Source organism: Lemur catta, chromosome 10 (genome assembly GCF_020740605.2).
Source record: "Lemur catta isolate mLemCat1 chromosome 10, mLemCat1.pri, whole genome shotgun sequence".
Lineage (NCBI taxonomy): Eukaryota > Metazoa > Chordata > Mammalia > Primates > Lemuridae > Lemur > Lemur catta.
This window is the reverse complement of record NC_059137.1, coordinates 27,520,139-27,547,122: the sequence shown is the minus strand read 5'-3', so window position 1 is coordinate 27,547,122 and position 26,984 is coordinate 27,520,139. Positions and strand designations below refer to the sequence as shown.

Sequence of the window (26,984 nt, the reverse complement as noted above, 5' to 3'; positions counted from 1 at the left end):
ACACAGAAAACCAACAGGATAAAATCTGGCTATGGGCAAGAGTCTTCTGAATAATGGTAGCCAAAATAATTCAGTTCATGCCAAAAAAAATAAGTTATTGTTTCTTAGAATTGAGCCAAAGATAGTTGAGATTACAATGGGGCATGAAAAAAGAAACAAGAATAAACATCAGAAAGGAAGTGATGAAAATATTCTTTCTGTTCACAGCATGGTGAAAAATCTAAGAGAACCCACAAAATTAACTAGAAAGCTGCAAATGATTTGAAAGTACAGGTGAATTAATCAGACCGAAGGTAAATTCTCCAAAATAACAGAGCTGCTATAAGCTTGTGAAAACCAGTTAAATTAATATAATGTGGGGAGTTCTTGCTACTCATAGCAAGAACAGACACATAAACAAAAAAAACCTTAGGTATTAATGTCCAATATGTAATTCTTATATAAAAGAAAACCATAGAACTTTAATAAGATAAATAAAGGAAAATGCCAATTGAACATCTAATATTCAAATTTCCCAAGCCAACTTCTATAAATTTAACACAATTTCACTTAAAATAGTGATGGAATACTTTCCAGAGCTCAGTAAGGTGATAAGATTCAATGGGAAAAAGACATAGATAAAAACATCAAAGGCTATTCTGAGAGGCAAAAAGAGAGTGGGAGACATTGAGCTCCCCCTGATATCAGAATGTTCCTCAAAGTAAGAGCACACTCTGGGCCCCATGAGCACCAAAATAAAAAATACTTATCACACGACCAATGAATAACTCCAAAACAGCCCTTTACAAAGATAAGATCTTAACAAATGTCCCAAAAATAACTAGAAAACAAATCACTGTTAATAGAAGCAGCTGGAATGACATGATATGAATGTGAAGAAAAATTAATTTTAGATCCATACCTGGCACCACACCCCTCAATTAGACCTGGGAAAACTGTAAGTGAAATCTTAAAGATCAAATCAGAGAAAATGCTACAGGGAGGGGGAACAATTTTTAAAAACCAGGCCTGCCCTCCGGGAACTATAAAGCCTTATGCATCGATGGTGGCTCTTTAAGTTGGCTGGATCCTTTCGAAGGACATCTGGTCCTACATTTCAAGGGCCATTTCCCTTTTACCTAGTAATCCTACTCCTGAGATTTTTGGCCCAAGGAGATAATACAAAAGTAAGAAAAGATTGTATGTATGAAATCTTTATAGTAATTCATTCATAACAGCAAACAGCAAACACTGGAAACAATCTCAATGTTGGCAATAGGGTTTGACCTTATAAAAACAGAGTTGATGCCATCAGGAATGGCAATGGCAGCATCCCATGGTAGATTTGGAGCCAAAAGATCTAGGATCTCCTCCTATTAACTTACTAACAATACTTTCTTCACCTGTGAAGCAGAAATTTTAATACATACCTCTCAGCATTGCTATGAGAATCACAAAGATAATGAATATAAAAATACTACTTTCAAAACTACAGAACACAGCCTACACATCAGGGATCACTATTATAAATAAGAAGATTATTTGAAAATATGAGAACACACCAAATAATGTTAAATGAAAGAAAAAAAGAGTATAAAATGGTACATATGTATGTAACGATTATAATTGGTTCCTTGGACTGTCATCATTCAAGTTCCCTCAGTGCCAAGAACCACAAGACTGACCCTCAGGACTGTGGCCCACCTACTTCAGCAACTCCTGTACGTAAAACAAAATTCCACTGCCCTTCCTCAGATGCAAGGCCCCACATGATCTGGCCCTGTCACTCCCAACTCTTCCCTAGGCAGTTGTCATCCACTCCACCAGTGCCACTAGGTTCTAGAAGTTCCTCGACCCAGGAACATGCACTCCAGTCTCTGCCTGGAATGGACTGTCCCAACCTCTGAGCCTCTGATCTTCCCCCAGCTCACTGCTGCTTGAACTTCGGGGCTCTCAGCTTAAATGTCATGACCTGCCATTCTAAATGAAGTCCAGATCCACATTTGCTAGGATCTAACACAGTACTACGGTATGTCTGGCTTTTTCTCCATCACAGTGTATGATGATATTTTTCTTAGGTAGTGATGTGTTTCATATCTGCTTCCCTCACTGAACTGCAGGCTCTCTGAGGGCAGGGATCACACCAGTCTGGTTCATCACTATCTACCCAGCACACCGTCCCACAAGTAACAGATGTTCAGTAAATCTTTACCTACATGAAATATCAAATGGCTATTTGTTTTCACTTTCTTCATTTTTATAGAAGGGAAAACTAAAGCTCAGGAGAAAAGAGTTTTCCCAGGCCACTGAGGTGCACGGTGCCAAGCCAGGATTAGAATCATAACTATTTCTGCCGGCCCGGGACTAAGGAAAGAAAAGGAATATGTCAGGTGAAACTGGAAGTAGGGAAAGGATGCAGAGAGGTTCCATCTACCCTGCAAAATTCTCTAAATGCTAATAAATGAGGAGTTTTAATTTTTTCATAGCTTATTTCTTATCCTTAAAGAATATTGAAGTAGTGATACTCTAATTTATGCAACAATTACAATTAACTATTTTCCCAGCCACATGGCTAGGCAGATCTATTTGAGAAAATGAATGGCAAAGGCAAAAGAAAAGAGGCCATACGGCCACCCTCACTTTGTCCCATCCGTTCCACGGGGACCTTGGCCTCTGGCTCAGCCTAAAACCAGGGGAGAATCCCGAAAACTCTGAAGTCCCTCCCCCTTACTGTCCCCAGCCCTGTTTGTGTTGAATGCCTACCACCCACACAAGTTAACTGTTACTTTGGACCCAAACTGAGCTTTGCACCCAACTTTCGCAACTCAATTCAATGCATTCTTTGCCCAACAGAAACAGTGGAAAACTAACTCATAGGGGCTGATGGGCCCCATGAGTCTGCACAAAGGGGGCCCAGGAGAAGGGTCCCTCAGAGTCACCAGCAGACAAGGACACAGAGTGAAAGGGCAAATGCTGTCTTTCAACACAGTTGCTCCAGGATATATCGGTCAGCCCCAGGCTTTTACGTAGTCTTCCTCAGCTCCCTGGCAGCAGCATACAGGCTTTTACATATTCTTTCTATTCTTCCTAGAGCAGGAGAAACTCCTCAAGACCTGCAAACTAATGGCCCAGTAACACATGTAACACTCACTCATTCAGCATATTATTAAGCATTTCCCAAGTGCCAGGCTCTGTGCTGGGCTCCAGGGCCAAGTATTTACACTCCAGGATCTCAGGAGAAGGGACACAACCAATGAATTTCCATGCACTGTGGGCAAGACTTATCTTGCGGGGCTGCTGACTCCTTCCCCTACCTAATGGGTGGGGCTGGTTCTGACTGTGTGAGCTAACAACGTGGCACCAAAACCCTTAACAGGTTCCAATGCCTAAACGATACAATGGAGAAATCTAAGCCAGGTGAACTGGGAAGTAGCTACCAGTCAGAACTTAAGCATCAATGACATAAAACCTTTTGTGCAGTGAAAGCAAAGCCTGCTAAAGAGAGCCCGCACCTGGAGATCTGGTCTAGTGCTACTTTCATGACTGACCCACTCTGGACCCCTGTGCCCCTCTGAACCCCAGTTCCATCAACTGTACAAGGGGCAGGCCAGATCTTTCCAACTCTGACAATCTAAGCATCAGTGACCTGAAGTAAACCACCTTTCTTTCTGATTCAGCTAAGTACACTTCTGTTAGAAATCGGGAAGGGAGGTAACAAAAACAGGCTAGCAGCCGCGGTGCAGCATCTAAAAGAGCACTTTTGTATCAGGGTGTTGTGTCCCTACTTCCTTCTTCAACTCTGCTCCAAGGATCCAAGTTGCCTTTGGCTAAGCCCGCCTATGTCTCTAATCCTAACACTTTTAAACCCATAAGCAAGATTGAGCAAGAAGCAAGAAGCTCAAGACTAGTGGAGACTGGCCCAGTCTGAATAACCCAACCCCACATCCTGTGCCAGGACCCTGTGCTCCTGATTCCTTCCCTGGGTGAGCACGGAAAAGCTCTTTCCTGCCATTTCCTCCACCTCCCAGCTGGGCACTATTGTGAAGCTGCAAGGAATTTGGGAGAGGGAAGAAATGTCACTGTGGTAGGATGGAACAGGGCCTGGCCTAAGTCTCCGAGGTCACAGCCCCTTGTCCCAGCTGGCTTGCTGGGTGCATGACGTTGGAGAAATGCCTTCCCTGATTTTTCCCTCTGCTTTCTCATCTGTAAAATACAAGGTTTGAACTGGAACACCCCTGAGCTCCCCTCTCACCGTCAAGATGATATGATTCTTTCCACTACTCACTACTGGACACACAGCATGGCCAAACCATGGCAGAGACACTTTCCCACCAAGTGGGCCACTGCTACCAAGCTGAGAAGGGGCAGGGGACCTGGATCACACAATAGCTAGGAAATGAGGATAAGGATGACCACAGAAGATTGGGGAACACCAAGATGTGGGAACAACCGTGGGAGGCAGGGGAAAGGCAAGGAAGAAGTCAGAAACTTCAAGATTTGAGATGAAGGATAGAAAAAATAATGATGCAAGGCAATTTGACATAGTAATTTAGAGTACCAACTCCGGAGTCAGATTGTCTGGATTTGAACCGTTCCTGTGCTCCTTACTAGCAGTGTGGACCTCAGACAAACTATGTAACCTCTCTGTGCATCAAGTCCCCCAGGTATAACATGAGGAAATAACAGTATCTCATGTCATGGGGGCCTTAAAAAGAATAATCCAGTTAATAATGCCTAATAACTTACTGCCTGGCACATGGAAGCTCATTCTAAGTGTCTGCTGTTATTATATCACTATAACATCATGTATTATATTTTACCATTATTATTACTAAAACAAATAGGATCCATAGATTTGAGTCCCCGCTCTCTCACTCGTGACCTTAGAATATAGGTTGCTCATTTATAACATGAGAGTTTGAACAAAATCAGTGTTTGTCAAACTAGATAGAATCTTTATATATACTGTTGAGGGATTGTATCTGAGTCTTCTATGAGAAGTTTAAACATTTCGCGTTTTCATTGCAATGGTCATCTAAACAAATTCTAATTAGCATATCTGGATTTTCTGAATGCTTACTTTAGAACCGAGTTCTGGCACAAAATTTCAAAGCCCAAGTTTCTATTTGTGTTTATGATTGTGTTGGCACCAGTATAATTGTAGCAGGCTAATGAGGATGGAACAGATGCAGACTTGATTTATGAATGACAAGACTGGACCAAATGAAAGCCAAACGACGTCAAATGAAGGTAGTTTAAGTAGAAAAATGGATGGAGAATTGAATCATTAGCACGTAGTAATACAGACTGGCTAAACTGAAAAGGATCAGCCTACAGCATTCACTACCATAGTCACCTTGCAACTTATAATTTGGTTTCAGCTAACCAATGTCAGCTGTCTCACCACATTTATGGTGTTAATTTGAATTGTATTGATTTTGCAATTTTGTTTGCATTTAATTTGTAAATATGTATGGGTCATATAGCTGTATAATAGCCTATAAAGGGTTTATATCGAGTTTTATATATGTGTGTATTTAAGTAACATTAGAATAAAAAGAAATTTAGTGAACACAAGGGTAACCTTGCCATTTCTGTTCTTTTAAAGAAAATCTAAGCATTATTCTAGTTTGAGGAAGACTGAATTAAATTCTCCCCAAGTTCCCTTATAGCTCTTTGAGTTTCAGAAAAATGATCATTTAGGTTATAGACATGTTGAACTTCATTAAAGCAGACAAGTGAGGATGCAGGCTTAGCATTCAGAAAAAAAAAACAGGACAGGAAAAGCATTTAGAAATGAACTACAGAGAGGAGCAGCTAAACCCAGAGATGGTACCTCTATGGAAATGTGCAGCATGTTCAGAGAGAGAGAAGCAAACAGCTGATATCTGAGCTTCAGGGAGTTCACCCTGCCTCACAGCCCTTATATCCTTCTGTGGAAAAATGCCATTCCTCTTTGTATTAAAGATGATCTTCTCTGGATTACCCAAAGCATTACTGGCCCATCTGAGAAGTGAATGGCTTAGAACCTTCCATAGAAATGAAATAAGCCTCAGTTGTTACATTCCTCCAGGCCCAGAGTCAAAGCTGTAAGGAGCAAGTCTGGACTGACACGGAGAGATCCAGGCCTTGATCTCTAAGAGCCAGGCCATCAACTCACTTCACCTACAGCTCGCAGAAACACAAGAGCCCATGAGGTGCTTCTGCAGAGCCAGGTGGCTCCCAGGGCTGCAGCAAAAGGAAAAAGGGGGGTGGTCAGGGCAATTCTGTGCCAGGTTCCAGAGATCAGAACTCATGTCCAGCACTAGCACAAGCCAAAGCTAACTTTTCTGCCTGGCTGCAGATCTGCCCCCTATGATAAGCCACTGGGGCCTAACAGGACCACACCGTCCCGTGTTCATGAGAGCCAGATGTATTCAATCCCTTGTGAAAACCAAGAGAGCCCTCTCCCTCTCTCCTCCAACCCCCAACTCAAAACCATGGAGAAAAGCATGGGAGAACCCCCCACCCCTGAGAAACCCAGGCTTACTGTTTGTCTTCTTCTGAAAGTGAGGTTCTTCCACAGCAGCAACCTCAGCTGGGGCCAACAAGCCATGTCACCTCAGCCGGCACCCACAGCGTGTGGCTCGGGAGCCCTGGAAGGCAGTGGCCAGAGCTCACAGCAGGGACACTGTGGCTGGTCATTAACTGAAAGATAAAGCAGGAGGGAGATAGCTGTCAGTCACTACTGCAAAGCCATACGCCAATGAGGGCTGTTGCTCCAGCCTCTCGCCTGAGCCCTCCAACACCCAGGTCTGCGTCATGACTGCTCCTCAATGGCTCATGAGTTCCCGTATTCCAGCCTCCAGGTGCACCGGCAAACAGGGCTTTGAGAGTTTTTCTGGCAGTAGCCTGGGAGCTAATCATTAGGGTCCTAATCATTTTTGCTCCATGGGTGTGATCATTTGGGAATGAAAATGCACTTACGAAAACAGAGTAATCACTCTTAGGTAGCCAAAACGCGGAGGATGGAACTGACACATTGGGAATTCCAGAGACCTGCCTCTCTTCTCTAAGAAAGTGCCTCCCCTTCCATAAAATGTCAGCAGCATTTGTAAATTTTGTCTCAAGCCTAGAATGACTTCTGCTATTATTCCCTGAAATGCGCTGCAGACTAAATTTTCATCACGTTGCAAAGTGGGGACCTTCAAATGATAAATGGCACCATTGATAAAGCAGTTTCCCCATGTGGAGAGCCACAGCACGCCTTAGATGACTGTGAGTAAACACCAAAGAAATGCCATGGACACCTGGCTCTCAGGTGATGAGGACAACCCTAGTGCTGTGTCTCTGTGGAAAGAAAACAACATCCCACGGAGAGACAAGTCTGCTAAGGCCGGCTCAGCACGCCATCTGTGAAACAGACGCGCTCCCACGGTTGGGACATATGCACACTTCTGGCTGTGCTCTGCCTGCACCGGAACACACAACCCACTACTCCTTGTCAGGTGTCACACGTGCCTCCTTGGAGGACTTTCTACTATGCTGGAGCAAGAAGCGGTTCTCATAAACAGACATAAACATTTCATGTTTCCCAGCTGCCCACCCAAGAGCTGTACTTATTTAATGCTGGAATAGCCCCAAGTAGTTATACTAAAGTTAAAGCTGGGGAGGGGGTAGAAAATGGAAAGTGGAAGAAGGGAGGATACACAGGTGAAAGTTAGGCTCTGTTGGCACCTGATAGTCATAGTCATGAACCCTCTGCAAAAACCAGAAACTAGCTTTACTTATAACATGGCTCAGTTAATCACTGTGGCCTCTAGTGGAATAGGCATAGGTGAGACACTAGGCATGAGAAACAAACAGCAGAAGGAGCTAAGAAGGTATTATAGTAACCACTGATGGGTACAAGACCAAGTTCTGAGTTCAATAAGATCTTACTGCAAAGGTCAACCTCTAGTAGGATAGTATCGTTTTGTCCCCCACCCCATGAGGACTTGGATTTAAAACTTCTAGAAAAGAAAAGAGATTGGATGGAATTTGCAGTGTCTGACAAGAAGGGACGACCTTCGATTATGTATCCTAATTCATTCACTTTATTCATTTCTTTATCATTTGCTCAGCAAACCTCTTAAAGAACAGAGATCCCCAAAGTTTCTCACTCCAAAAACAGGAAGAGTTAACCTGGCACTGTATCAGTTCGTGGAAAGGTGACAACTGGCGTCACAGCACTGACAGCTAGAACAGCATTGTGAAACACATGCTTGTATGCCTAAATGGTTTTGTCAGTGGCTTAGGATAGGGCTTGCATTCCGGAAACACTGAAATAAATAATTAGCTAGATTTTTCACATACAAAAGCTGCTCTCCAGGGATCACTTAGTTGATTTAGAAGCTACATGAATGCTTTCAGATCCCCAAGGTAACACTAAGGAGGCTGGAATTATTAATAAAAAAGGAAACCAGCAGAAAGGGCTCAGACATGAATTAGCCCCAGATCCCCAACCATGTGCCCTTGGCCAAGGCTTTATGCTCTCTGAGCACCAATTTCCTCGTTATAGAATGAGGATGACAATGCCTACTTTGCGTGATGTTCTAAGGATTAAATGATATAATATAAACAAGTCCCCAACACAATACTTAGCATAATGTGAGTCTGAGTTCCCTTCTTCCTGCATATCTTTCTTCATTCTATCAGTACCCTCTAGCAAAGAAATAGTTATATCCTGGTCAAACAGGACATTCCATTATTTCTAGAAAAGCCACTGTGGGTTTCTGAAAAGGTGGGAGGGGAAAGCAGGAAGGATAACACCTGAATAGGCTCGTGTTGGAATGCCCGGGGCCAAACCCAAGTACAGAATTGCCTCCCCTAATCCCTGAGTGGAGAAGCTCAGAGGAAAAGAAGACATACCTCCACACAACATTCATGAGAAGAGAAGAGAAAGGCCAGGAGGAGTTTTCTTGGAGAATATCTTCCTAAAAGTAGAGTTTCTGGGTCTTCAAAAATGGGTTTTGAGCCAGGGACCCTCCAGGAAACACACAGAGAATATTAGCAAGTAGCACAGAGCAGGTGCAGAAAGTTCTACTTTGGCTTTGCTGGGTGCAAACAGGCAAGCTGCCTACCCCAATTCCTCCCACCCACCTTGGCATCGCCCTGGCCTCCTGCACAATCCGCTCCCCCACCTCAGAACACAGTGATCAATGCTGAGAGCTCTCCGTCCCAAAGAGGAGGGTTTGGCAATGCCTGCGCCCTTCTGCTCAGGTAACTGAAGCCAAAGGGACATTTCCACATCAGTTTTTCAAGGAAGTGAACAAACAAACCAAATCCAAAAAAAGATTTAAAAAAAGCAGTACTATGTACCAGATTTCTCAATGTTTCAAAGCGTAGCACACTCACTTCTGCCCTCATACATATTTCCAGTCACTGGCTGCAAAGGATCCCATTTCCCAATCATCACCAGTCAATAGGCCACTCTCTTCCTGCTCCTAGATGACCAGGACAGCCTCTTCTGTGGCCTCCATGCCTCCAGTCTTGCCCCTCTCCCCTCCACTTGCCACAGAGCACCCAAAGTTATTTGACTAAACCAAATACCTGATGATGCCACTCCCCCACTTAAAACCTTCTGCCAGCTCCCTACCACCCTAAGGAGAGAGTCCAGTCCTCACCAAGGTTTACCTGGTCTCCCCCCTGGGACTCCAGCCTACTCTCTTGCCACTCCCCACCTGCCTAAGCAATGCCCTGGAGGAGAACTTACAGGCTCTGAATGTGCTGCACTCGTCTCCCACCACTGGGACTTCACTGCCGTGTTCCCTTGTCCTAAAACACTCCTCAACCTCAGGTCTCCACTTAGCTGTCAGGTCCCCGGGAGTCCTTTCCTGATCACCTCCCTTGCACTGACATGCGAGTAAGGAGCTCTTCTTAGGTGCTCCCAGGGCAGACCCTGCTTTTCCTTGTAGGGTTTCTCCCACCTTCTGCATCAGAGCAGGGACCATTCCTGTTTGCTTCATTGCTGTTGTCCCTGGTATGCAAAACTGTCCTGGCCTGTAGTAAGCACTTAGGGGACGTTTGCTTAATTAATTAGCTAGAGATAGACATGAGAAATAGGGTGTCGGAATGCAAGGGCGGTGGCACTCCTGGGCCTGTGGTAACTGATTCCTCAAGCTTGATTAATTGATTTAGGCAAACTATCCCCAGAGAGGGCTCTGTGTGCAGCAGGCATCCACCACACGCTCCAGAGGGCCACAAGGGACTGCTGAGCTTCCTACGTGACTCCTGGGGCATCCCGGGAAATGTGATTGAATCTAAGTCCACCTCCCATCGAAACCAGCTTTAGCTAAGGACGGAGTAGCCCTCCCAGAGCCGGCAGGCCATGAAATCTGCTTTCTGCCAATCCTCATGCCGGAGTCCCGGGGCATTCTCTCTGGGTCTCGGCATATCTCACCCAGGTGAATCGCCCCTTGCCAAAATTCGATAATCTCCACATCCCAACCTTGTTTGTACTTGTTCAGTATGAGCCTGGTAAAAGTAACTGCTCAAATCTCCGACCAATTTTCCTTCGTTCCACTTCAAATGCCACTGATATTTTAAAGTTATTAATATCTATGGAATACAACAGACTGCTAACATATAACCTTCCCAAATAAGCGAAAATGCTCCACACCACTAGTTGTGGAAAAATGCAAATTAAAACCACGATGAGATATCACTACACATCCACTAAACTAAAAAACTAAAAAGTGCTGGTGAGTATGTGAGGTCACTGGAACTCAACACACTGATTGTGGGAATGTACAATGTAAGAGCCACTGTGGAAAACAGTTTGGCAATCTCTGCTAAAGTTATACATACACTTATGATATGGCCCAGCCATCTCTTCTGAAGTATTTATCCAAAAGAAATGAGAGTGTATGTCTACACAAAGACCTGTATGTGAATGTTCATGGAAGCCTCATACAGAATAGCCAAAAACTGGAAACAGCCCAAATGCACATCACCTGGTGAATAAATTCAAATGAAATAAGACTCGGCAATAGGAAGGAACCAACTACTGATACATGCAGCAACATGGATGAATCTCAAAAGCCTTATGCTAAGAGAAATAATCCAGACACAAAAGACTACATACTGTATGATTCCATTTATGTGACATTCTGGGAAAGATGACACAGAAAGGACATAAGTCAGTGCAGGGCTTGCCAGCGGTCACGGGTGGGGGAGAGGACAGACTACAGAGCAACATGGAAATAGTCTGTATCAGGGTAATCACACACATGTATACATTTGTCAAAACTCACCAAACTGTATATTTTTTGAAAGGGCAAATTTTACTATATGTAAATTCTACATCAATAAATCTGACACGTATAAAAAAAATCTGCCTTCTATTATAATCAACATATACCACAAGTAAAATTATTCCCTGCAAGACCCAAGAACTGCATAGTATAAAGCCTGATTATAGTGTGAACCCCTCAGAAGGGGAATAAGTAGACAGTCATCATCACTTATTAATTTCACAAACAAGTGCAGCCTTAACTCTGCAAGGCTCCCATGAGCCACAACAAATATTTATTAAGGGCCTATCATGTACCAGGTGCTGTTTCAGACCCTGGAGATTCTGCAGTGAACAAGAGACAAAGTTCCCGGGTTCCTGGGCGTCTATTCTAGCAGAGGTGGAAAACAGACAAACAGCAGTGGGTTGCTAAAGCAGTGGATGCTAGGAGTAAGGAAGAATAAGGCAGATTAAGGGGACAGAGAGGAACAGGGAAGGAAGTCACTCCTTTCTGATGAAGCAGCTTTAGGACAGTGAAGTGAGAGAGTGGACCATATGCTATCACAAAGGGCTCACTTAAGTGACAGCTGGGATTATAAATTCTTTTCACTTTTCCCTAAACCAAAACCTGGAATGCCAGGAAGACTCAACAGTGCTGGCAAAAGAAAAAAAAATATGGGTTCAAAGGAAGCTAGGTGGAAAGGGGAAAATAATGACCCTAGTCAGCACCTAGCACCTGCTCCCCACCCCTTGCTCATCAAAACATTGTGCCCCTTTGAACCTGACATGCACGTTTCAAAAACAGATGACAGAACAGAATTAAAAAGAAGAGAGGAGGAGAAGACATGCCAAAAAGACAAGATAAGAGGATTTTTTTTTTCCTTTTGGCACAGCCAAAAGAAAAACAGGAACTCCTTTCCGTGACAGCCCTCTACCCTTCTACAGCTTTAAATCTGTTTACAGAAACGTAGTGAGGGAAAAAAGTGCACACATTTGCACGGCTACTAGAAACTGTTCGCCTGTGCACTAATGAAGGACAGGCCTGTCTTTTTCCTTCCTGCAAGAACACTGTCAGCACGTGAGCTTCAGGGCTGGGCTCCCAGCTAAGGGCCAGAGTCAGCCCACATGCCTTAGCCAGGGCATGTTCCAGAAGAGGATGGTTTCCAAGCAGGGACCACACAAGACGGCACGTCTCACTGGGACAGAGAAGTTGGCCCCTCTGGGCAAGAAAGGCCAGTCTTTCACAAGGCCATGCTCCATTTGATTGTTGTATTAGTAGCTAGAGTCTCATGGGAGACCCACTTCCACCACACCCCTGCTGCAATCTTAAGAGAAGCCGAGGCCCTAAAAAGTAAGTCACTTGCCTAGAGTTAGAGTGGGCCCCTAGGTTTCCCAAGAAATAACTTTTTCAACAGCAGTTTCATGCTCCTTCCCACTAACCTATTTCTCCTACGATTTTGTCTGTTCTTCTGAACACATTTCTCTTACGAGTTCTATCCAATGAGTTCCCATACCCAGAATGGGCAGTCAGCAACTAATTTTCACCCTTCAAAACCAGTGGTTATAGGACAGCTATTTCTCCAAATTTAAAATAAATAAACTTCTTTCTTACATTAAAAAAATGAAAGAAGTCTGTGTGTGTGTGTGTGTGTGTGTGTGTGTGTGTGCTGCTTTGTTAGATAAATCTCCACAGTTACCAGAAGTGAGATGGAAGTCGAAATTTCTGATAACAGCTATCAGTATCTCTCTTGATGAAATTGCTTCTACATGTCTTTTTCTTAATTGAGGCATAATGGACAAATAAAAATTACATATATAGTCACAGTATCCTAGATGTCTTATATCACTAAACGGCTAGGCAGTAAACTGCAAAGCAGGAGGTAGACTTAACTATATCAGAAATGGACTGAAAATGTTTTGGTGCTAAGGCTCAACTGATTGCCTATTCATGAGATGTTGATGCAAATGCAAGCATCACAGATGTGACTCATGTGCCTCATCTCCAGAGAGATGTGCAGGGTCCTGTAGTGTTAGGATATGAAACTCATAAGCCCAACCGAGCAGTCTCGCTTTGGAAAGGGTCTGCTCTCCCATTGCCTCTCTGAGCATGTGTCACTGGATCAGCAGCAACAATGAGGGAAAAACCTCAAGAGGTTACTAAAGGGCAGAAAGACCTGGCTGCACCCATGACTGAAGACAGCACGTGGCTGCTGTGGGAGTGGGAGGGGATTTTGAGTCATCCTGTGATTTCTCCCAGGCTGACCCATCAGCTTTATGAAGCCCAAAGCTAATCTGACTGCTTGGGTTGAACTTTTCTGGCCTCCACATGCTACTGGGTTCTCTATCCTTAAATGTATCCTTGCTAGTGTCCCCTAAATTGCACCCCCTCACTCTCCCCAGCAATCCCGCAGGCTGCAACCCCAGTGAAACTGCGCTTAGTTCGAAAGGCCCACAAAAGGCTCACAGGCTACTACTCAGCCGACCCTGAAACTGTGTTCCTACTTAAACTATAACATTTTAATATTGAAATTTGAGAAGACAAAAAGGTGTAAAAAATCCTCTGAGGTAAAAGTCAAGGATGAAATGAAGTCATTCTATCAGTCCTGAAGAATTCTGGCATTCTAAAAGAGGCTCTGCTATCACATTGGTCATTTAAAAATATATAGATCCATTGAATTTTATCAATTCCAACCATCTGTCACTTGGGGGGAGTTTTTTTTAAAAGTGCCAAATGCATCATACATACTTGATTATTAGTAACAATAAGATTATACATAACTGCACATCCCTTTCACCCTAGAATACATATCCACTTTCCCGGATAAAATTATTTGCTAATAATTTTCAAAATGAGAGCTATGCAATAAATACATTAAAAAAATGAAAGAAGTCTGTGAATTCCATAAAAATCTGTACCGAGCCTTTGAGAAGCATTATTTCCTCACATTGTCAACAATTCTATTTTAAAGGAGATCCTAAAGGTTTAAATCTATTTCCATCATGTCACTGATACTTGGACAACCAAAGATCCTATTTAACACCCTTAACATTGCAGTTGCCACTAGCTAAATGGTCTCAGGACTTCTGAAACTCTCAACAGCCAGGATTTCTGAAAGCAGACCAGTCCTGTACCCAAGTCCTTGTTTCACCCCTGTGGAATTATGGAGAAATTCTAACAAAATGTTACAGAAGGCCCCCCTTTCCCTGCTGATGTCCGCTAAGCAAACACAGAGCAACCTTCAAAAGAAGACTTCAGCAAACAGTACGACTATTTGTCTTTTCCCTGATGGGGGGTATATAGCACATAGGAAAAAGAAACTTTCTCCTAGAAAAGATATCAGCCTGTCAACATTATATGTCATAGAAAAAAAAAAATCACATTTTTTCAACCACAGTCATAATGCCAGAATAAAAAGAACCTGAAAGGAAGGTACTATTGAATTCATAAAAACCCTGAGCTACAGAAACACAAGCAAGACTCCAACAGCAATCTTTTATCTGCAGAAAAACTTGATTGGATAATGTTCCCTGTTGTGATAGGAGGGTTTTCCAAGAGAATTTTAGGAAAAATGTTTTAGTGACTGTATCAGCAGAAATGTTTTTTTTTCTTTGTCGTTTTTTTTGCTTACATCTCTGAAGGATCAACGTCTTCAGATGTTTAACTTTCTCCCAGCCTAAAGAGTTTATATTTATAAAAGTGCTCAAAGGATTTGGGGGACAGACAAACTCAAACTGTCTTTCCTTTCCTTTGTGCCTATTCTACTGTGCAGCAAACTCCCCAAATCCTTAACTCCTTTGTCTTCTTGAATTAACTGGTCAGTAGGAAGAAGGGAGATTTTGGAGTCAGAGAAAGCTGGGTTTGAATTCTAACTCTGCTACTCACCAGCTCTGAGACCCTGGGGACTCTGAGCCCCTCTAACCTCTCCATAAAACAGAGCTGATAACATATGTAAAACATTTATCCAGTTCCTGGAACAAAGTAAGTACACAGTAGCCATTATAATGATTATTGCTGCCAACTTCACAGAGTAAAGCTTTCATCAAGGGTGGGGCACAGACTGGGTAGTTTATCAAAGCAATCTCTTTGCTCTCTTTGTCCACAGATAATACTATTTCCCTCAAGGGCCCTTCCAGAGCAAAGTGGAGCTCTCTCTAGCGTCCAGCTCACTGGGAGAGGTGAAAGAGTTGCTCTAGTATCCTAGTGCCACTTCTGACCATTGTTTTACCAGAGGGTCCCCACCAATCACTTAACTATTCTCTCCACAGTCCCATGCAAGTCAGCTCCTATCTCCACACTGCCACCTTCCTACAAGTCTTCAGTCCCTGGCTCAGTTTTCCTCTTGCTCCCATTTCCTCCAGCCTCTTCGTCAATTACCTCTTGGAAATTTGGGCCTTAAAATTCCTCCATCTTTTCAGCTCTACCTACAATCCTCCCTAGTGTACCAATTCATCAGGTGGTCCCTGCTAAACTGTAAGCTATGCACAGCAAGCCACTATGTCCCAACAACTCCTTATTCTCCACCACTGAGCCCAGGATGACCAAGTGCTCCATAAACATTTGCAGAATGAAGGCCTCTGAAGTAAAACCTCAGCTGTAGTTAAAGATAGTTAATGCAGATTCACTAAAGTAACAAATCAGAAATTTCACTGAAAGTAAAGGTTCGAGTAGCTCAAAACCATGACAAAATTTCCAGCTGTGTTCACAGAAACACAAGTTCCAATGTGAGTGCATCTAATTTGATGTTCCTAAAATCCTCTCTAATTTGTTGGGAAGGACACTCAAATTCATTAACTTCATGTGATCAAGAGAGAATCTGCAACTGAGGTTCAGAACCCCTGTAAACATGCCAGCCAACAAGGACACTTTCCCTAGGCGCCTAACCCAGAATACAGCACTGTCAGCGTCGATCGGGAGCTCTGAACTCCAAACCCATAGGCTCAAGTCACAAACTCACCCAATGAAGCCTATCAATAACCCCTGGATACAATTTTTCCACCTTAACACTTTATTCCCCTTACTTTTGCCAAACCAAGTTATCCAATCTCCAGGCTCTTGTCCAGTTTCAGTTCGGAGAGTACGTGACCGACACCAGCAGCCTTCTGCAGAACATCCTTTCACCAGCCAGCTCTTGAGGCAATCTTATGTCATGTGTCCGAGACACCTCTGCTTTTGCAGCCCAGTGAAGGCCAGCTAACTAGGTAAGTGAGAACTTAATCAGCGTTCCAGGACAGGCACAGAGGCACAGGGTTTAAGTCTTGCCATGCAAATCTTATAACTGAACTCCTTCTCTAGAATAACCAAAACAACTATTGTGCTGGCTGCCTCACTAAATTAAGAGAAGAAAGAGGAATAAGATCACAAGTTTAAATCCACATACTTGTGATTCTGAAAAACAAAAACTTAAGGGTGTTAGTTAGCCTTTTTAGAAAAATATTGGCAAACTGAACTCTATTATTTGAGGTCTGGGGGCATCTTACCAAGGGAAACAGACCTGTCATTATTCCAATATTATCAAGAGGCTGAGTATTCTTTATAGAAAGTGCTACTGTCATTAAGATTTTCACTAATAAAATATTCTGTGTGCCAAAGAAAAAGGTGTTCAAGGAAAAATGGGACTAAATTATTGGGTGGCATTTCTGCTAGCCTCCTTTTTTCAACTTAAAAAATTCACACAATACAATCCTCCCAAGCAATGCTGTGCTAAGTCTCTATAACAGGTGAGAGCCACCGGCCCCAAATGGAGCTACGTGCAGGGACAGAGTGCCCTGCTCCTCTCTGCAGGCTCCAGGGACACATCCACTACCCTTCATGGAAGCCACTGGAACCAAGTGTCAGACAACCCTCCATCTGCTCCACAGAGGGGAAAGCCACGCTGTGATCACGTGAAATGTGACTGGAGTTGTAAACTGGAAAATGGCACTTAGTTCTACTAAATTTGCAAATCCTGAAGCAGGACTGAGAACTGAATAAACAATATTTGACCAAAGGCTTTATCTTGAACTCAAGGTCCTTACTACAATTAACATAATCGTTAAAATAAAAGTTAAAAACAAAAGAACCCTGCCTTGAATCAAAATCAATTCTAACCAGACAAAATTAGCATCAAGGTTTTATACTTTTGCATAAAGAAACAGTCTACAGGAAACTCTCAACGTTCAGGATTTCTGTAGAGAGTTCTTTCTGAATCAGACTTATAACCAAAGAGCAATTTTTATTAGTGAGAAAAAAAATCCAACTGAAAAACCCTTTAAGATTCAAATTGGATCAACAGACAGGATAAATAAATGAGCCCAGTCCAATATTTAAGGATTCAGTGTCCCTTTCAAGCTGAAAAGGATAGACTTTTATAGACGCAATTTCTTTTTTTCTCTCCTCTAAAAGATACTGTAAAGATTACCTCAAATTCTGGTACTGTAGAAAAAAACCTGAATTAAAGAAGTGACAAAGATGACTTTCTGAACCTAAGAAAACTGCCTGGGGCTTGGGTATTGGGTAGCCATGGAAAATACATCCAAAAGAGCATGAGAAACCGTAACTAGACCCCAACATCAAAAATATGTTGCTATTCCTCGCACAGTGCTGGCAGGGCTGCAAACTGGTACACTTTGACAACTAATATGAAAGTGCTACAGGAGGACAGAGAGACACATTCCTTAAAGGTTCTGGGAAAGGTAGCACAGGAGAAATTCAGCCAGGTGAAAAAAGCCCAAACTCTGGGTCAGAAGGACTCAGATTTGAATCCCTAGTTCTGCCATTAGCCAAATATGGGAACCACAAACAAGTTATTTAACTTTTCTCTGTGCCAGGCACATCATCTGAAAAATGGGGCCAATAATAGTCAACCTCAATATTTCCTCAAATATGGGAGAGTTAGATTTGATGAATTTAAGTGGCATTCAAAGGATTTTGGACAAGCACAGTATTAAACACTGAATCACATAATGAGAAGATTTTGTTCTTTTCTGCACTTTTTTAGCCTTGATACAATTTTTATTGCATTAAGGAGAAAGTCATTGTTTAGTCTTCTCTTTGACACCTCTTTAAACACTTGCTCATTTCCCTTTTCAACAAAGTGAGAGCAAGTCTCAGGGAAGTAGGGAGGGTCTCTGGGAAGCAAGAGTTAAAGACAGACTGTAATATAATAAACTATTGTCAACTATAGTTGCCCCATTGTACCAGCAAACATCAGAACTTCTTCCTTCTATTAAACAGAATTACCTCTTCACCAACATCTCTTCTTTACCCCTTCCCACCACCCTTACCGATCTCTAGTAGCCACCATTCCATTCACTACTTTTATTATATTTCAGAATAGCTAGAAGTTTTCAAATGCTCCCAACATAAAGCAATGATGAATGTTTTAGGTGAATCTTGTCCCAGTTACCCTGATTTGATCATTGTATGCTGTGTGCTTGTATCAAGATGTAACATGTAATCCATGAATATGTACAATTATTATGTATCAATAAAAAATTTAAAAAAAAGACAGACTGTAACAAAAATAATTTGTTTTCACTCTACTTTTAAAATTACCTTCTGTTTATGAACTGTTTATAGGACTAATATAAAGTTAACTTTTAAGAATATACTGATGATCACAAAAATGTAAATCAATTTAAATAACTTGAGCTAGCTGAACTGCCGCCTATCTATAGGGTCCCGGGGAAGACTACATGACATAACGCATAGGGAGCCCGAGGCCATGCTGTGCCCCATGACCCATGGTCTGCCTGATGGGTAAAATTTCAGCAGGTGAGGAATATAAGTAGAGGGTACATTGTAAACAAAGGCAAACATGAAAGATGATGTAAGATTCCAGAACAATGAGGAGGCAAATAATAGCAAGAAGGGGTTCTTAAAGTAGAAGTCAGAGAAAAGATAGAAACCCATAGATGGAGATTCACTTAACAGCTACTGTGCCATACTGTGTGTCAATCACCCTGATGAGAAAACCAGGTATAGTTCCTTCAAGTATACCTCTTACAATCCAGGACAAAGCTGTCAAAATAGATCAGAGTCTTATTTCAAAGAGCCTTGAGTGCCAAGCAAAAGAGATCATCACTGCTGGCAGATCCTTAAAGTCTTTTTGACATTTGTTCAGCACCTAGTGCTTACACGGCACATGGTGTTTATTTGCTGAACAAATGATTTCAGTTTAAGAGCAGTATTTGCACATTAGCAGATTTAATTTTAAAATATATACATATATATAGTTGTTGTTGTTAATAGTATATCTCCCTCTACCTCCCCTCTCACAATACCAGAGATCAGCCTAAGCCCAGCTAAGGTAAACCCTGCCATCCCCAAGGCCCTGCATCTGGGTGTGGAGAAGGGTCTGCAGGTCAGTGTACGCTCATCAGTCTGGGCCTTTCCTTTCTCTCTGCCTTTCCAAGGAAAGCTTCTGCTTGCATCAGCATTGCCTTTATGTCAATCTTGGATCACCTAAATACCAAATCCAATTGATTTCAAGCTGCCATTCCCCAAGGACTTGTTTCTTCAAGAAAATAAGCTTGGTTTGATTCTTGGCAAAAAATTATTCTCAACCTGGCACCCTTTAAGATTTTTGCAAAGCAAGAGTGAACAGGAGGGGCTATAACACCCAAACATCTTCTCAGCAGCTATTCCCCAATCCCCACTCCTGACCAGAAACCTACTGCTCCTTTTTGTCCTTTCTTCTTCCTTCCAGTCCTTACCTGTTATGGTCTCTGAAACACCAAATTCAGAACAATGCTTTAGAAAGTTTTATGTCTACCCCCAATGAGGGTCTTCTGAGATATTTTAAAATATCCTTATGAGTCCAGTTCTCTCCCTAGGATGGGCACTGGTGTTCCTTTCTTGGGAGCTGAATGAGTCCTACAAGTTGATGAGCTTTTCTTTTTATCACATATGGACTCCACTGTAAGAATCAAAATGTATATCTAAAATGAAGAAGTCCAGGATGGAGAGTTCAAATGAACATTTTATTTCAGACAGATTTTTCAAATGGTGAGTGAGAGGCGAGAACAGTATCTCACTTAATCATGCTTGCTCTATTTGAAAGTTACTGAATTGAACCAACTCCTTCTTCCTTTGCATTTCAAATGAGAATCCCTTTCCAGTTCTATGATTCACATCTTCAACCACCCGAGATAGATAAATAGAAAATTTCAACAGCTTTCTCCCCTCTACCTTCCTCTCCTCCCATGATCTTCCTTTCTTCCACCATCACTCTGATCAGGAATGCCTGATGCACTCTCTGGATGTTTCTCCCCTGCCTCTCAAAATCCACATGGTATGTCATACTATGCTCAGCACATCCCTCAGACCACATCTCTGCGTGGCTCGAATCAAAGGATCACCCTTTCTCCTAAACACAGACCTAGAGTTAGAGGACATAAAAGTTTGAAAAGCTCTTTAAAAGTCAGATTTTATAGACCAATAACCTAAATCTCAGAAAAGTAAAAGGACTTGTCCAAGGTCACAAGGCTCCTTACGGGTTTGTGGGCATTCATGAACACCCTGTAACTATACGTAAAATTTGGAGTACATGAGCCCATGTGTATTTTTTCTGAAGAGAGAATGCATAGCTTTCAACATATCCTCAAGAAAGTCAATAATCCTCTCCCCAAAAATGATAACCACTGATAATCATATGCATATGTGAAAAGAATTTGAACTGAAATCTAATTGTTCCAAGTCGGAATAGTAATATGCTGCAGTCTCCAACTCCCAGGCTGCGGCTCAGTAAGCCCGGTACCATCTGCGGGCTGTTAGGAACCAGGCCACACATTGCCACCGGAGCTCCAGTGCCACCTCCCCCAGCCCCCAACCCATCCATGGAAAAATTGTCTTCCATGAAACCAGTCCCTGGTGACAAAAAGGTTAGGAACCACTGGTGATATGAATTAGTGATCTCATGTAAGAGTAGAACCTAATTCAATAACTGTCATTGTCATCATCTATTTTTTGCATATCTGGGACATCAATGTAAGTGACATGGCATAAAAACAATTTGAAGTGGAAATAAACTAAAAATCAAGGTTTTAAAATCACTGAAAACATTAGAATGAAATAAATAGTACTATATGCCAATCTCTATATTATACGTTTTATATTACACACAACACAAATACCTCTTTTACAGATGAGGAAATTGAGGGAAAGAGAAATTTGGCAACTTGCCTAATGCCAAATATCCATTAATGACAGGACCAGAATTCCAATAGATGTTCATTTGACTCTGATATTCATGTTCTTTTTCACTAATATTTGCACCAACACTTCAAGATGTCCTAATACTAATATGTTCTATTTACTTATTTAGGAAAAACTAAATAAATATTCTAAAAGTAACCTCAAGGCAGTCTTTTATAAATGGAGGAACTACTAGAAAATTCTTCCTAAATACCAGTTATCATAAAACATCTTGACTTCAAGACTAGCCAAGACAAAATGCTTTAATTTCCAAGTGCTTCTTGGAAGTTGGATTTGGCATAGAAAACACTGCAGAATTTTAAACAAACACACATACACACAGACACACACACAGAGACACCCACAAAAGAATAGATTTAATGCATACAAGGTTATTTTGTTTTTTAAAAAAGTGCTTAAATTTATAAATTATTGGTTATCTCATTCTTACTAATAAAAATAAATTAATGTACAACTCAAAGTCTCCCTGAATGTGAAATGTCACAGACTAGAGCATTTTCTTAAAGCACAGCTGCCTCAAAGGCGGAAATGAAACAGAATTGTTTGTTTCACAAAATGTGATCTGGCCTAAATAATAAAGTATGCACTAAAACTTCTCAATCTATCATAAACCTAGCCTTAACTACAGTTATGTCTCATATAATTCTATTTCTAATGTTTTTCCATGATTATCCCATCATATTAAGTAAAGTAGTCTTTTAGAAGACAGGAAGCAAACATGAAGTTCCCACTCTCCTTGTGGGATTTGTTCAAGTCAGCATTTATTAAACCCCTTCTACATTAAAGGGGATGAATTAAGGCCTGGCGAGAATGAATCAAAAGACCTCCCTCTAGAGAAGCATAGGCTCAAGAGGAAGACAAATAAATGTTAATTAGTATAAAAAACAAAATTAAATACATGGCATGAAGAGTGCTGTAATCAAAGTCTTACAGGAATGAAAGGGAGATAATTATTTTTAACTCAGTGTTGGGAGGGAGGAGTGGATGCAGGAGAGCTTCATGAGGAGGGGAGCATTTAAATCATATCTTAAAGTAGGGCTGCAAAAGCTAGAGAGTTTTTAAGCAAAGTTTTTTCCCCCCCAAATGGAAAAGGACAGGATTTCAAACTTTGTTTTGTTTTAGGAACCAAACCTGATGCCCTTTCATTGTTAAAATAAATGCTCTTTGCTTTAACACACTTTATGGTCTCAATAGAATGCAGAGTAACTGAAGGCCCTATCTGAAAACAATTTAGGTAAGATTTTCACTGTCTGGCTTCATGTATTTCTAAAATGCACCTCTCTATGTAAGAGGTACAGTCTTATAATGTACCATCTATGGAGACTACTTATTCAACGAACCATTTTCAGGTGAATATACTCAAATGAAATGAGAGAAACACTTTTTGCCTTTTGCTAGTATTTCATTGGTCAAAGCTCTGATATTTTGACGAAGTATATACCCTGAGGTTGGTAAACTCAGGGAAGCCAAACTGCCTGGGACGCAACTTCAGCTCCACTATTTACAAACTCCATAACCATTTCCCTGTCTATACTTCAGTTTCCCCCTCTATAAAGATAGTAACAGCACCCATCTCAGATGGTTCTTATGAGAATGCACTGAGTTTTTACATGTAAAATGCTTAAAACTATGTCCAGCATGTGGTAAGGCAACAGTAAATGTAATTATTATTACCAAAAGGTGTTTTCTAAGAGTTTATTTCTAATTTGCTACACCAATTAATAGGAAAAGCAGTTTCTCATCCTACTTTCCTTTTACAAAACAGACTTTGAAATTGTATTTATTTTCAGAGAAATATACCTAAAGAAAAGGCTAAATTTGACTTCTAGACAGTAACAGCAGTAACAGAGAAAAAGCTTATTTCAAAAGATCCATAACATAATTAAGGATAAGACAAGGAAGAATCATATTATATTATAACCAATAACAAAATTCACCCATTAGGATTTACAGCTAAACAGTTCCCTTTCCTGTTTCTTTTGTTCCTATACTTTCACAGCCAAATATTTCCATTCCGTTTTCTACAGATCACACAGGAAAACATTTTGAAATCACAAATCTACCCCCAAATATTTGACTAAAGCAATAGTATAGTTTTCATTTTAAACCAAGTGAAAAAAAATAGAGTTGAGTAAATTTTATTGTCTGTTCTTTCCGTGATGTTGCAATCCCTATGCAACCAAGGTCTCAACAAGCTAAAGAAAATTTGGCTGGCCTACTCAAACCAACAAGGGAAATATGATACTGGCTGTAGATTCTGATAAGGACTATAGCAGATAAATATACGGAACATAGTGAGCATCCTTGGAAAGCTCCCTGTCCGCAGCAGCTGAAATGTACCAGCTCTTGCTTAGTGTGAGAGTTAAAGAGCTCTAGAGCCTACTTGCTGGGTTCAAATCTCAGCTCTACCACTTGCAAGGTGTGTGCCCAGGGACAAATTAGTTGGCCTTTCAGTTCCTTAATTTGTAAAATGTGGATAATAAATGAGTTTTCTGTGAAAATTAAATTAGCATTTGAAAGGGATTTAGAACAATACTTGGCACATAGTGCTATATAAGTGTTTATTAAACATCACAATAATTTTGGCCACTTATGGTTATTTCCACACGCAGATGTGAAGATGGTCTCAGTTTTTACAGTAGGCTCCCTCTCAGAATAGTTAAATAAAACAAGCGTTCAGAATGATCTTTCAAAATCTGATGCCGGAGTAAATGACCATCAGGAGTATTATTACTTGTATAGTAAATAAAAATGTATTTGTGGCCAGGAACGGTGGCTCACACCTGTAATTCTAGCACTCTGGGAGGCTGAGGCTGGAGGATTGCTTGAGCTCAGGAGTTCGAGACCAGCCTGAGCAAGAGTGAGACCCCAACTCCACTAAAAATAGAAAAATTAGCCAGGCGGCATGGTGGGCACCTGTAGTTCCAGCTACATGGGAGACTGAGGCCAGAGGATCACTTGAGCTCAGGAGTTTGAGGTTGCAGGGAGCTACGATGATGCCACTGAACTCTACTTGGGGTGACAGAGTGAGACTCTGTCTCAAAAAAAAAAAAAAGGAAACTGAACCCTCCTCCTCATTTCCCCCTTCGTATTAAAAAATATATATAAAGAAAAAAATGAAAATGTATTTGGATTTAAGGGTATTGTAGAAATGCAAAAACCATATGTATTTTGTTATTTTCTAGATATCCAAAAGGTTGATAATTTAAGAGTCTAAGACAATGTCCATTTAACTATTTTAGCAAAGATCTTACTTTGCAGTCACTAAGAACATACCTGAGCATCCTTGACTCATGGGAGAGAAGATTTCCCCGTCCCCCAAAAAAATTTAAATGGAAAAATATTCCAACTTCTCTCCATACATGGTAAGTACTACAGAAGATAAGAAAAAACTGAGTTGCTAAGTTTCATTCAGTTTCATTCATTTTTAATAATGCTTGCATTGGGACTCACCTGAGCAGAATTTGAAAACAACCAAGCCCTGAACACTCTTTGCCAATCCTAGATTCACACATTGTTTCACAGGAACTATAAATATTGTCTAAGTCAAAATATGTCCAGGGTTCATTATAGGCTCGTATTTAGATATCAACAGAAATAAGGGTTGAGATTTCAAATGCTCATCTGCAGAGGAGGCAACATGTCACAGGTGTCCACATCACAGTCAGATATGTCATTCTGGAACACCATGCTGGTGTTTTCAGAGGGACTCATGAATTACTCTGACTACAGCCGCAATTCTTGTCCCTCAAGTGAACTGTGGCATTCATGAAAGCTGGAGACCCTCTCCCCTGGTCCCTCTGATTCTACTGCTTGCTCTCAAGTAGACACTGATTCGCTCTGTGTATCCAATGTTTTCCAAAAAATCCCTATCACGAATTATTTTAATGGTTTAAGGAGCACTTGAGAAACAGGCTGACAATGGCACTCTGTACTTGAAAATTATTACACTATCTGTAGTGGGTCTACTCCGGAATATTCTCCATGCTTCCACATTTTATTTGATTTGGGAGAAGTTTCCCAAGAAAATGAAAGAACAGAAAGCCTCCATTATTTTTGTGTAGGTATAAGAAAAATAGGCTGAAATAGAAGGGGAGATGGGAAATTAAGTACTTTTTTAGCTTGCGTTTAAGTTTTGTTTGAAAAGATTAGCACCGGCCAACGCCCTGAGAACCTTTTGTAATTTAGCAATGGCCTGGGAGTCGGGAAACAGGCTAACAAAAAACAGCCAGACAGGCTTTCGCCTGAACTCCCGGGGTTTCTCCCCAGTCTGCAACCACCAGGTCTTCTCCGGATTCACAGTCGCAACCGCCAGCAACGAAGCCTTGTAGGGCCCGGCCCCAGTCCCGCCACCAAGCCGATTCCTAGGTCACCCGGCCAGGAGGCGCTGCGGGCCAGTCTCCGGGGGCCACCCACAGCCCGCGCCCAGCTGCCCCGCCCTCACGGCAGAGCCCGGCCCCGCCGCGGAGCTCTGAGTTCTGCACCGCCCGCCGGGGTTACTCCCGGTCAAGTGGCTGCACCACCTTGCCCCAGCTTCCCCATCCGTGCTCTGCCCGAAGCTGCCCCAAGAGACGAGCAGCAAAGGGCAGGAGGCTGGGGGTGGAATGGGCACCCCAGCTCCGGGTCTCCGCACGCTCTCCAAGTCTTCTGTTTCTGCAAGAACCAAAATCTCGTCCCCCGGCGGCGCCAGGGTCACCAGCTGCAGTGAGCAGACCGTAGGCAGGACCCCCCAGGTCAAACAAAGCCCAAGGCCTCCCGCAAGCAATAGCACAGCAGACCCGGTCTGGGACACCTCCTCCTCGAGTTTTGGGGGAACAGGGATGCGCCGCTCCAGTCGCGGGGCGCCCGGAGCCGATCCCCAGATCAGAGCCCAACTCGGACCGGCTCCTTCAGAACGGAGTGGAGACTCAGAGCTGGCATTTGTTCCGGTGGGCGCCGGCCGACCCGCCGTTTCCAGCCGGCTCAGGCGCTTCCTAACAAAGGGAAACGCTCCACGCCGGACCTGCCTCTCTCTCCAGCCGGCAGCAGCGCCCTCAGCGCGCCCGGGAGCCCCGACCTCGCTGCGCCCGAGGTCTGCGCGCGGGTCTCCACGCCCAGAGATGCTCCCCAGGCTCCAGGGCCGGGCGAGCCCCGAGAGCAGCAGCGCCGCGACCCCGGGTCGCCACAGCTCCTCCTAGGACCTCCCCTCCCCATTTACGCCGCCCCCACCCCACTGGCGCTGAAAGAGGTGGGGATGTGGGGGTCCCGACCAAAGTGCCCAAAACAAGGCTCCCCAAATCCCCCTCAACCCCGAAACAAAACAATAACCAAGTCACTGGAGAGCCTCTTACCTGATTTCCACTTTGGTGTTTGCGTCTCTTTCCCCCACCTCTTGACAAACCCTTCCCGACAAGGGGAGGGGAAAAAAGTGAGAGAAAAAAAACAGGGAGCAAAGCGCCCCGAGAAACTGGCCCTGGCGGCGTGGGCCCCGCGGCGCCCCCTTGTCCTGCCCACCCACGCCTGGGGACAGAGGTGTCGACCCGGCTTGGCGGGTCCCGGCCCCACTCAGTCTCTCTCGGA

The 26,984-nt window shown here is 42.6% G+C and overlaps 1 protein-coding gene across 1 annotated transcript in view; it reads right to left on the bottom strand.

The window, feature by feature from the left end:
- Window positions 1-26,973, bottom strand: part of ABCA1 (ATP binding cassette subfamily A member 1) — a 128,867-nt gene extending 101,894 nt beyond the window's left edge. The window contains exons 1-2 of the mRNA XM_045563837.1: window positions 26,756-26,973; window positions 6,509-6,666 (exon numbers count right to left, since the gene is read on the bottom strand). Of these exons, the coding sequence (XP_045419793.1) occupies window positions 6,509-6,574 (66 nt within the window). The 5' untranslated portion in view covers window positions 6,575-6,666; window positions 26,756-26,973. The remainder of the gene's footprint in view (window positions 1-6,508; window positions 6,667-26,755) is intronic.
- Window positions 26,974-26,984: the final 11 nt, after the last annotated feature.